Genomic DNA, 12,291 nt, shown 5'->3' with positions numbered 1-12,291 from the left:
CAATTACAGGTTCGATTGCCAATTGTCTCCTCTTATTCTTTCCTTTCTTGATAATTAATTATTAGGGTTTTCTTAATTTCCAATCAATTTTAGGGTGGAATTACTTCAATTTTGCACCCCTTTTGTTCGACAAGGATTGTGATTTATGGTTTTGCAGAATTTTGTTTTGAAGGAAGTTCGTCAATGGCGACTGTCAATTTTACCATGCTTCCAGAGTTCCAGGCTATTCCCTTTCTTGCTCCTCCTGTAATCGCCCTAATCACGACACTAAGGTAACTTCTTCCCTTTTCTTTTCCAATTTCGGGTTTTCCAAGCGTTTGAGATTTTTATTCACCCAAAATTTTAATATCTGGGTAATTTTGGGCCTACAACGATATTTTGTTCGTTGATTTGTTTTTTTTTTTAAATAAAATCTTTAAAATTTTAAATTATTCCTGGTATTAATTCGGTTTTACTGGGTTTATTTTTGGTTGATGATGAAAGCTAAATTTTTAATATTTAGTTGATTGGATTGTATGTTTGTTTTTTTGTTTTGTTTTGTTTTTTTTTTTAAAAAAAAGTTCATTTATTGGTTCTTTTTCATTATCTTGGAAATTACATGTGTAGATATGTGATCAATCTTCTGTGAGTGAAATCAAGTCTGTCATGCAAAATTTGCTTCACAGGATACCCTCTTCACGATTTGGTAAATGAACTAGGATTTCTTTCATTACGCTATTACCTTTTTGTTTTACCTTCATATAACTCTAAATGCTCCCTGTCTAATAATCTAATTTGCTTAACTGCTACATGTCAATGATGCTGGCATTCTTAAAGATATTTGAATTACAACTTATGAAGGATAAATTTTATGTTTTTTCTGGCTAACAAAAATGCTACTATACTCATTATAGTTGCATTGCTAATAAGCTTTTTCAAAATTTATATTCTTTCAACTCTGAGCTAAATTGTTCTGTACTTCTTTAAACTTATTGGGAACTTATGCCATGATAGGGTCAATGTTGCCTCATGACAGAGTCAATGTTGGCTCTGTTAGAGAAGGTAATGAAATTAATGATTTAGGAGAAAGTATCTGGAAATTTGAATCTCTTGATCCTGAGGTAAGTACTCATTATTGCACTAGAATTATTCTAATAGTCATTGCATGTTGAGTATTGCTTGACCATCTTTTGCTTAGCTGAATGGCGTGCCTTTCTAAGTTTCTCTTTATGAATTCATCTTTTTGTGCTGTACAGTCATTGGCTCGCATGAACAAGAAGGACTCGTGGCTGTTTTGGTGGAGCCTTTATCTCACAGTGAGTGAAGCTCCTCGTTTCATTTTATTTTCTTTAAAAATAATGTAGTCCCTTCTTGCAAATAAATATCTATCTATTTTTTTGAGCCATTACAAATACAAATTAAAAGTTACTAGGTACTCTCTTAAAATTACATCCTGTTCCTGAATTGGTACAATTGCTTCCTAAAATAAATTTGTTAAGGACTTAATGAAGTATACAACGGTTCCAAACATGTCTATCTTATATAATTTGGGATGCTGATTTTGGTATTTTGCTATCTAAGTCCAGGTTTGTTGATTTTTCCTTCTTTGTAGGCTGCTGCCTGGATCATTCTCGGAATATTTTCTCTGATACGGTTTCAAGCAGATTATCTCCTTGTTGTAGCAGTGTGTTTGTCTCTCAGCATTGCAAACATTGTTGGTTTTACTAAATGCCGCAAAGGTGAGTAAAATCTGTGTGCATCATTGTTGATTATCTGAACTAAATTAAAAGATAGTTTTGTGTGGTGTCCCTTTTTTGGTTGCTTAATCTGAGGAAACTTCTAAGTATATAAGTTCCTTTGTGGATGGTTGTATAATCACTTGGTCACTAGAATGCAATTAATAAGGTTCCTTTTGCATTTCTATATGCAAATCAATTTGCAATTGGGTGTTTTTTTTTTGGGAGGGGGAGGGGGAAAAAGAGAGCCCTCAGTTTTATCATGTATGTTGATATGATCCATTACAAAAGAAGCTTTATGTTGATAAGGAGTTAATATATGAGAATTATTTTGGGGTATGAGATGACACATAATTGCATTACTGATAATTTGCAGCTAATATGCCTACTTGTCTTGGTGCATTTGATTCCTCGTATTGCTGGTTCTTCTTATGCATGCTAAATGGTGATTGACCATCCCTTTTGTATCTGTTCTTTTTTATTAAGGCTGTTGCATTTGACTTACTAAAAAATGATTCAAATAACTATTATACAGAGTGCATCCTATGAACGAGAGGTTATTAGATTCCACACTTGACGTTATCATGGTTTTGGGATTCAAATAATGGTGTGAAGAGGGAGCAACCTTTTTGGATACTTGTCCCCCTCTTCTTCACCTCACACTCTGTTTGTATTTAGCAATCATGCCACTATTTTGTTTGTGTCTTATGTTATGATTGAAGTTAACTGAGGATCCAAAGGGAGTATGTAATCTACTAAATAATTAATTGGTTTGCATAATGACATTATATATAAAGAAATATAACTTGAAACATCATATGACGTGTAGAATGCATACAACGATATTTTGTTCATTGATTTGGTTTTTTTTTTCAATAAAATCAGGAGGAAGAATAAGCAAGATTTGGTGGATTCGAGTTTAAGGTGAAGAAACTCAGGTAATATTGCATGGTTGATCTGTGTTTTTTTGTAAAAAAAAAAAAATAATTTCTAGAATGTAATGATTAATTTATGATGTGGTTGTGATTTGTGTGTTTTGGTTGATGTTTGTGTTTTGTGGAATTGATGGAATTTTAATTTGATTGATTGATTGAGAAACAAGCTCAGTTGAAGTTAGGAAATTTTTTATGGAATTTGAAGTGTTTTTAGTAAATTGGTAAATGAATTGGTGAGAGTTTTGAGTGGTAATTTTACACATTGATTTTTTTGTTTGAGTGGTAAATGAAATGGTACATAACTTGATTTTTTTGTTTGTAATGAATATTTTCAATTAGCTCCCCCCACTCCCCAAAATAAAGTTGAGTTGTACTAAATTATTATTTATCTCAAAAGTTTGTATTAATTCCATGTATTTTAATTCAGGTATCATTGTGAAAAATCGTTATTGTGCCTTTTTTGCATAGCTGATCATTTGAACTACAAAATTTATCAAGTTCTTTAAATAGGTACGGAGAAATTAGTATTGATATTGAGTTCTTTGACATTTAAAATTTGTTTTCATATTACTTCTTTTGTTAATTTGTGCCAAAAAGCAGATAGAGGTTCTAAAGGTCAATATAAGTGACAAAGAAGCTCATTCGAAGGCTGGGCTTGTTATGAGGGGTTATGGTTCAAATGCTGAGGTAATTGCATATGTACATGGAGTGGTGTGTCATATATGATGGTTGTATTTTTTTCTTTCATAGGTAACTAGATTAGTCTGAGTGTCAGGGTGGGGTGGGGCATGGGGATTGAACTTTGCTGGTATTGGTGCTTTTTTTGTTATGTCTATCATTTTTCCACCGAAATTCTCCTTTTTCTCTTCAATATTTGTTTGGATTTTAACTGATTTTCTTTAATCTTGGAATGGAAATTGTAAGATTAGCCGAGGCCTTTGATCTTGGCCTCTTGGAGTTGATACTTCAACAAACTAATATAAGAATAAAGGTTATGATACCCTATAAGGCTTTCTAGATTAAGACGTGATGTTTTATAGTGAAAATTATCTTAAGAAGGTTTTAGGTATAAAAAAAATCACCTTAATACTTTACAAGTGTATGCAGGGACAGAATAACAAGTTTCATGTTTGACCTACCTTGGTGCCTTAAACCATGGACCAACTCAATTTTCTTAGATGTTAGATGAAGAAACTGATAGTTTGAATGTTTAAGTTGTAGTACTGGAGTCGGTTTTGAAAAAGCAGAAGAGGGAGGAAGAATGGTGTAGGGAATATTTCAAGCATTATGACCCCAAACTTGAACCCCACTGTGATCATACACTAAAGTACGGTGGCGTTCCAAAGGGAAAGAAAAAGAGCAAAAAGAGTCGCCAACAAGTTTTAGGAACTTGTAAACCCAAAAGACAATCCAAAAGGACCATCAACTAGTCCATAAGGTCTTGAACCAAACAGGGTCCGGGGATGAGGGTACGAATCCAATCTACAAAAGAAAGGACCCGCCCTATAAAATAGGCCTCTACTTTGTTCTGCTCGTATTCATGCGCGCTTTTTGAATAACATACAAACATCATATTGAACCTACCCTGTTTATCTATGTTGGTTGAAATTAATGCACAAATAATACTATTATTGGCGATCACTTGAGTTAAATCACATTAACCTAAACCAAATTAATAATTATCTTATTAAGCGTGATTTCAAGTACAAATTCCCTTTAACAATCATAAAAGGTGTGATCAAGCAATAACAATAAATAATATAAATCAAGCAACATAATAATAAACAATAATGATAATAATCAAGAGCATGTTAATAATAAAGCTTAAATATAATAGCAAGATCCTAGGCATGATACTAACAAGATTAATAACAAATCCTAGCATGTCACTAAACGATAAAGATCAAAGCTTTAAACCTAACATGGTACTAACATGATATTATAATATTAGAAAAGAGCAAAGGCATCCTAAACATGATTCTAGAAAGCATAAAAACATCCTAACATGATACTAAGAATATTAAACAATAATAAACATGCTTTCTACATTGAAAGAGAGTAATAAGATTACATACTTTGAAGCCTCGTACCTCTTTCTAATAACAAAATACACAAGTTAGTAAACTTCAATGAAAATAATAAAAATTAATTAAATAATTAAATCAAAATCAAATTAAATAAAGTTTTGACTAGATTTGGACCAAAACCTCAGAAATTATCAACCTTTCACGTCTAGGGCGAAGGCAACTTCGAACTTGGCTAAGTGTTTCAAGATCTTGTGAATGCGGAATATTGTATGTAAAAAGGTTGGTTTAGAAAGAGAGAGAGAAAATAAGAATTAAGCAATATTGCTTAGAGAGAGAATAGAGAGAATTGATTGGGAGAATAGATGAGAGTTCATGAGAGTTGATGATAGAGAAAAAGAGGTTCGGGACCCTATTTATAAGAAAATAGTCCGGAAAATCATAGAATTTGATAAGGAATAAAACTCCACTCTGTCGCTAACAAACCGACTTTGTCGCCAGAAATTTATCCTGTCGCCAGGCGACAGAAACAGTTTTTGCGGATTTTGTTTTTATCATATCTTTTGATCTAGAAGTCCAAATAAGTCATATAATATGTCGTTGGAAAGCTCTTGAAGTCTACTTTCTAATGAAATTAGAATCAGATTAAAATCTTTTGTAGATAAAAAGATATGGCTGAAATAGTGAAAGGGTGTCAGTTTTGGATAGAGTTTCGTATATCTTTCATATCTTTTTCGTTATAGCTCGGAATTAATATTATAATATATTATTGGAAAGATAATTTCAAGATCTATCCAACCATATAAAATTTGGATAAAAAATATGAGGCACGAAAATAATCTCTGACTATCTTTGAACATCTTTAAATCCGAATAGAATTAGGAAAGTTTTAAAAAAAGGAAAGTTTATATTTAAATCAAATTCCATGATCTTATCTTTTCAAAAAAGGATAATTAAGATATTTTAGAAACTTATAGAAGATTCTAATCAATCCTAATTAGTTTAGGAATAGGATTAAACCTTTGGACCCTCCTCATGATCATTGGGTCGTAGGTAAAATCCGATTTGGGCCCAGTTTAGTATTTTGGCCATAACTTCCTCATTATTCATCGGAATTGGGCTTATAATATATCGTTGGAAAGGTCTTTTCAAGCCCCATCCAACTACACCATTATTGGACCCTTATCATGGACCAAACTAAACTGGATTGGACGTTTTCATAAAATAGAGTGGGTTTTCAAAAACAGAAAAAAGAGATTTTTAATAAAAACTAACCGCATCACTTGACTTTTCACACTTTCACCTCATTCGATTATGGTTCGACGCGAAAGGTATTCATCACTGGGTTTGGTTTTGGGGAGACACAAATGGGTGTCTACAAATGGGCTTTGGCCAAGGAGGATCAGGATGTTCAGAAGAAGAAGAAGAGTTGAAATCAGGAAGCTGATCTTTAAGAGGGCTGAGCGACACTAAGGAATACACAAACCAGGTCTGAGCATGTTATTTGTGGCGTGTATTCTTGGTGTATGGTTATTTAATTAAGTTTCTGATTAAACTTGTTTATTATTGTTAATCGGGAGAGGGAATTGATCTGTCTCACAAGGGAGACTAAATTGAAGGGTGGATTCTACGTCAAGCCAGAGCCAAAGCTCCTATTTATCATCCGTATTAGAGGGTGGGTGATCAATTATTTTTCAATTAGTTAACTATGATAGTTGGCACTTAGGATAGAGGCAGAGGTGTCCAATTTTACTTCTCTAGCTACCGATCTTTCAGATGCTAGATTTTCTTTTCATGCTTCTTAATAGATAAAATGACACTTTATTTTGAATAGTCTACTAGAAATGAGGCAATTTGTGCACTTGATTAGCTCCAGGAGTCCGAGTCCGAATAAAGATCTTTTCGGTCTACGGTTCATAGATTAATGTTGACGTGGGAAGAGATGGTTTGAGCTCTACTCTTCTTTCATTTCTTATTATAATTGTTTCCAATTGTATTTACATGGTTCATAACGTTGGAATAAGAAGAGGTGGTTCTTAAGAGGTGTTGGCTTGCTCAATATTGGAGTTTATGTGTACGATGTGGTAATTGATTAATTTAGCAAGACCCTGCTGACATCTAATTATTGTTTTTCATTTTTTTTTCCCTTATAATGCAAATAATGAAAGTTGATATATGGCTCTATACATTTCTAAGGTATCTATCCAGTCATCACAGAAGCTAAACTCGAATATTGGTCATCCTTTGCCCCTCTACCTGTCGAGAATGTTATTGCTGCAGGACCGAAAGCAAAGGAAGACAGTCCCTCAGGTGCAGAAATATTGTTCTTTTTGTTTATTATTACTTCAATAGATCATTATATATTGCTTCTGAGTATTACTTAAGTAATTAATTTTGTTCTGTCTCTTATTTTGCAAAATTCCTGGACTTTCACCATTTTACAAATTCCTCAGCTCTAGATTACATGTACAAGCTCAATTTTTCATCACTTTCTGCTCACAAACTTAGAACTCTTTGTTTCATTGGTTTACTGATACTTTTTTTGTCCTTTTGATTTCATTGGGTTTTCATCTTCTAGGTACTCTTCATTTTTTTTTTGTTTTTTTTGCACTCAATTTTGTTCATTAGATTACTTGTATCATTGTATGTACAGATATCAATATAACATGAGATTCTTAGTTTTCAACATTTCATCTATACTTGGCGCATATATGTACTCTACATTATTAGAATATATACACGCCCAACATTTCGATAATTATTGTTTTGCATATTATTAAATGAATTAGTGTTATTACAATTTCTATTGTTAATTAAACCGTGGTTGCTGTAAGATCAACAATATTTACATACGGAGATTAGAGGAATAATAAAAGGGGAGATTCTAGACAAAGACGGAGGAAACCATCCTTATAGAAGGAAGATATACAAGAAATCATCTTTAATGTAATTGTGGAATATATAAATAAAACTTTTTAAATTTTGACAAGTCATAAATATTGTACAATTCTTCTACATATAGAGAAGAGGATTTGACATTAAAAAGCAGATGTTGACTAAAATTTGTAAAACCATCAAAGTATTTTGCAAGGATAATTTTTTTAAACTTAGATATTCTCAAATTTGCAAACCTTACATTTGTAAAATTTGGAGTCTTTCCAATATTGGTGAACGTGGTTAGTATCTCCTCTATATCCCAGAAATTTATTTTTCAATTATTGTAGCTAGGAAATTGTTTAACTTAAATACTTTTTTGGATTTACATGACAGAGAGAGAGAGAGAGTTTAAAGCTATGAATCCACTAAAAAAGAGCAAGGAGAAGGAGAGTTTTGGGAAATAAAGAAAAGGGCTAGGAGAGAGATAGAGTAGAGTCAAGAGAGGAAAAGGGACCAGAGGAAGAACGAGATATGTAGATAGAGAAGGCAATGTCGAGAGGAAGTGTTAGCTAATTTGTAGCACTAATTTGTATCACTTTCAATAGATATTTCCCCATTAAAACTTTATCACTAATCCTAGCTTGTTAATACTACAAATTCATGTGTATCATTGCTATTATAAAATTCGAACACACCACAAATATCACAATAACCGAACACAATTACGAATATCACAATAACCGAACACAACCACGAATTTCACTTATCTTACCGTTGGGGGAGCACTCGCATCGCGCGTGCTCCAACGACTAGTAAAAAAAAAAGTAAAATATGTTAAGAGCATTATGGAACGTATGCAGTTTACTAATATGCGATGCGATGCCTACTACGGTTGAAATCATTAGCACTACATGTTTGTTTTAGAAATATAACCTCACATTAAAATTGCAAAATTACAAAAATATACATTACATGTTTTTATTTATTTTTTTTAAGGAATGCACTACCTATTTATCAAGGATATAAACCTTTTCTTTTTTTTTTTTTTTTTTTTTTTTTTTTTTTTTTTTTGAGGGGAATCAAGGATATAAACTTGAATTCCCCTAAAAAAACAAATCAAATCTATTTTTTCTTACTTTCAACCTTTTTTTTTTACTTCATCCTTGTCATAATTATTGTGCAAACAATAAATGATAAGAACGTGTGAAATGTCAAATGTACTCTCCATTTATTTATTTTTCTTTATATTTTTTGTTGGCATTAATTCCACCTAGCATTAAGCAAATCAAATCCAATCCAGCGATTTTGTAAAAGAATCCAAATTAACCATTTCCCTTTTTTTTTTTTTTTTTTTTTTTTTTTTTTTGTCTCAATCCAATTTACTCCCCCAAATATCAAATTCCCCAAAATACCCCTCCAACCCAAAATTTTACCTTGGGGATCAAGCACACACGTACATCTAACGTCATTCACACAAGTCAAACCCCCAATAAACAAACGACACCGTTCATCACAAACAAGTGAACAACAGCTGAAAAATTACCCTAAATCCCTGTAAATTCAAGAAAAAATCAAGGGTAAAATTGGAATAAAAAGATTATATATATGATTGAGAAAATGTTATGATGGTTTTTTTAATTGACTGCGAAAAGGCGAGCGAGAGGAGCAGAGCAGTTTCCGTTATCCATTCTCTTTCTTCACCATTTATATTTTTCTGTCAGATATTTTTATTTTCTTCTTTGTCCCATAAAAAATAAAAATTCGGAAATTAGGGTTTTTGATTTCAATCAAATTCGAGGTTTATCTTCAATCATGGTGTCTGATTCAACCATCAATGCTTCGATTCCTAATGTTTCCAAGGATTTCGGCAAGAAAAAACGGGTAATTAATCATCTTATCTCTTTAATTTGATTTTATTTTGGGAAATTTTTTGATTGCATGAAAATTTGTTTGATTATGGAGTTTTTGATTGTTCAGGCGAATAGGTCGGCGAAATTGAAGCAGTGTAAGCTTGATGCTCGCCGTGAACAGTGGCTTTCTCAAGGTACTGCATTGTTTTATTATTAATTTTTTTTTTGGATTTTTTTTTGAAAATCTTGGTTTGGTTTTGGATTAGTGTTTGAAAATCTTGGATTGGTTTTGGATTAGTGTTTGAAGTTTGATTGATTGGTGAAATTTGTGATGAATTTAATTTTAATAATAGTGAAGAACAAGAATTGCAAGGAGGAAGTGAATGTTCCTGTTGTTGATGTTGGTGGTGGTGGTAAATTCAATGGGCCGGCGATTGAAACTCGGAAGAAGGCGGCGCAATGCTGTAAGGTTTTAGAAGTGGATAATCCGGGAGTGGAGGAGATCAGCCACCACTTTAGTGACTCGGAATCATCCCCGTCGAATAGTCCGACGAGTAGCATTTCTAGGGGAAATGATTCAGGGATTACTTATACTGGTAGCAGCAGCAGCAGCAGCAGCAGCTCGAGCTTCAGCAGCGGCAGGGGATGCTTCTCAGGGAGTTTGACAGAAGAAGAGGATGGTGATGGTGTTGGTGGTTGTGAGGATGATGAGTGTTTGGATGATTGGGAGGCTGTTGCAGATGCTTTGGTTGGTGCTTCTGATGCTAATCAGGGTCATAACTCTAACTCTAATCTTTCCCCTGGCCGAGAAACTGCGGATGGGTTGAATTTTGAAGGTCAGCTGCCTATCTGTGAGAATGTGGATGCTCAATTGGAGAAATCGAAGAGCGTTGGGGTTGGGATATTGGGCAGGGGTAGTGAGAATTGCAAAGCTTGGAGACCGGATGATGCTTTTAGGCCTCAGAGTTTGCCCAATTTGGCTAAACAGCATAGTTTTCCGACTGGTGCAGAGAGGCTTCAAGGATTTGGAAACCCTTGGGTTCGTAACAATATGACTCCTCGTGTGCCTACATCGTGCCCTATATGCTGTGAGGATTTGGACTTGACGGATTCCAGTTTTCTCCCTTGCCCGTGCGGGTTCCATTTGTGCCTTTTTTGTCACAAGAGGATTCTTGAGGAGGATGCGCGTTGTCCTGGATGCAGGAAGGAGTATGCTTCAGAACCAGTAGAGAAGGAGGCCAGTGTGTCCGGTGGTAGTCTAACAATTCGTTTGGCTCGCTCTTGTAGCATGTCGTCTTCAAGGGTTTAGGATATAAAGTTGTATTTCTTTTGGGGCTCAGCTTATGTATGGTGGAATTCTCAGTTTTTACTTTGTGTTGTCTATCAGTGTCGTGTTGATCTAGCCTGATTCTAGTTCGTAGATGTGGGTGTAAAAGCTTGTGGTTTTAAGCACCGAGTTATTGAGCTGGCTTGAATATAGAGAGTTTGGTCCTAATCTATGTGGTGCTTTTGCTGATTGTAGAGGAATTGATGCTAGTATGTGAATAGATAAGTGGTACAGAAATGGAAATACATTAAAGATCATTACAATCTTGTCTGTTCTCCATTTGCTTTTGTCTTTTATGTTAGCAGCAAACTATTTGATCCTTGGATTTGATACTAGCTATATACTACGGATACGTATTTTGTTTGTGCTGGAGAGAACTTGGTGTCTGTTTCATCACATTGAAAGAGAATTTGATGGAAGAAGCTGAGATCCTTCTTTACTGCCTAGTATGTATTCTTCTTAATTTTTTTTTTCTCTGTGGGTTCCATTTTATGTTTATTTATGGAGTCTTTTTTGACTCTTTTCCACACCACTTATTTTTCAGTTTCACATACCCATGAATGATATTTTCAAAATCCTGTCTTAGAAGCACAACTATGTAGGAGGCTGTGCTATTCTTAGTGAGAGCTGTTAGTGCCCTCTGCTCGTTAAATACTGGTTTGACTCCACAACAAGGTTGTTGGGGATACCAAATTTGATTGCCATGATCTGAAAGGCTGATGAGGGGAAACTGACATTGGAACCTTATTTTTCATTGTTTAATTACTATTCATATAGACGTATGACACGTATCAAATAGTGGTTAGACCTGCAGGTGGTTAAGACAACAGCCCATAAATCTTCCATCTCTTAAAATTGTGCTAGGCCGAGCTCTTGTGCTTGGGGCACCTTGGTTTATTTAACTTCCAACACATTTTTTTTGGCTTAATATTCATTTTTGTGTTATGCAACTTTCTGAGTTAGATTTTTAGAGAACTTAAATGGAACTTGCAGGAAATGTTCATTCAGCTTGAAGGAAATTGCATGTTTGTATCTGTTTGGAAATATTAAGAGCTCTTACAGATGGTTTGGTGCTATGGCTCATAAGACAGGAACAAGATAAAGTACTGATATTGTGAAAATTTCTTGCCTGTAACTAATGTATATCACTGCTATGTTGTAAAGTCTGTATGGTAAATTGAAATTTGATGGCTTTTGTGTGTGTGTGACATTCAGGATCTCTATGGTTTTGTACTGCATCTGATAGTGGCTTCTAATCAGTTGTGAAATTACTCTGATTGCTGTTGAGCAGCATTAATTTAAAGGAAGGCAGAAGCACATCTTAAAAGTTCATAAATCTGTGAATAGGTGCATTAAAATTTTGAAAGAATATGGAAATTTTTTGATCCGGATCCGATACAAATCTCTAATCACAAAAATCTGGATCAATCATCTATTTTGGTTATATCTGATGATTTGGGTCTGAAATCTGTAAATATTCAAATAATAAAATCAAAATTTTGATTAAAAAAACCGGTTATCTGAATTTTCTGACTTTTTTTACTTAGCCCTTATGGAGTTAAT

At 33.8% G+C, this 12,291-nt stretch overlaps 1 protein-coding gene and 1 long non-coding RNA gene across 3 annotated transcripts; both read left to right on the top strand.

The window, feature by feature from the left end:
- Nucleotides 1–1,061: 1,061 nt before the first annotated feature.
- On the top strand, nucleotides 1,062–1,718 carry LOC145568398 (uncharacterized). Its single transcript, XR_014095826.1, has 3 exons — nucleotides 1,062–1,100; nucleotides 1,236–1,295; nucleotides 1,592–1,718. It is a non-coding gene; the product is annotated as an uncharacterized LOC145568398 (long non-coding RNA).
- A 7,485-nt stretch (nucleotides 1,719–9,203) lies between these two features.
- On the top strand, nucleotides 9,204–11,174 carry LOC145568397 (uncharacterized). 2 transcript variants are annotated; one of them, XM_081627822.1, is made up of 3 exons: nucleotides 9,204–9,432; nucleotides 9,529–9,595; nucleotides 9,760–11,174. In XM_081627822.1, the coding sequence occupies exons 2-3, from the start codon at nucleotides 9,566–9,568 to the stop codon at nucleotides 10,708–10,710; spliced, it is 981 nt and encodes a 326-aa protein (XP_081483948.1). In that variant the 5' UTR covers nucleotides 9,204–9,432; nucleotides 9,529–9,565; the 3' UTR covers nucleotides 10,711–11,174. The 2 variants fall into 2 exon arrangements, with proteins under 2 accessions (XP_081483948.1, XP_081483947.1); XM_081627821.1 differs by having other exon boundaries at nucleotides 9,755–11,174.
- Nucleotides 11,175–12,291: the final 1,117 nt, after the last annotated feature.

Source organism: Chenopodium album, chromosome 11, assembly GCF_948465745.1.
Source record: "Chenopodium album chromosome 11, dcCheAlbu1.1, whole genome shotgun sequence".
Lineage (NCBI taxonomy): Eukaryota > Viridiplantae > Streptophyta > Magnoliopsida > Caryophyllales > Amaranthaceae > Chenopodium > Chenopodium album.
Note: the sequence above shows the minus strand (reverse complement) of the source record. Positions and strands in the feature narration are given on the sequence as shown.

What these genes read in the sequence shown, in the direction of transcription:
- LOC145568397 (XM_081627821.1), top strand. Translation starts at nt 9,364, where the DNA reads ATGGTGTCTGATTCAACCATCAATGCTTCGATTCCTAATGTTTCCAAG. An exon ending in ATTTCGGCAAGAAAAAACGG is followed by an intron (nt 9,433 to 9,528) that starts GTAATTAATCAT and finishes TTGATTGTTCAG; the next exon opens with GCGAATAGGTCGGCGAAATT. An exon ending in TGAACAGTGGCTTTCTCAAG is followed by an intron (nt 9,596 to 9,754) that starts GTACTGCATTGT and finishes TTTTAATAATAG; the next exon opens with TGAAGAACAAGAATTGCAAG.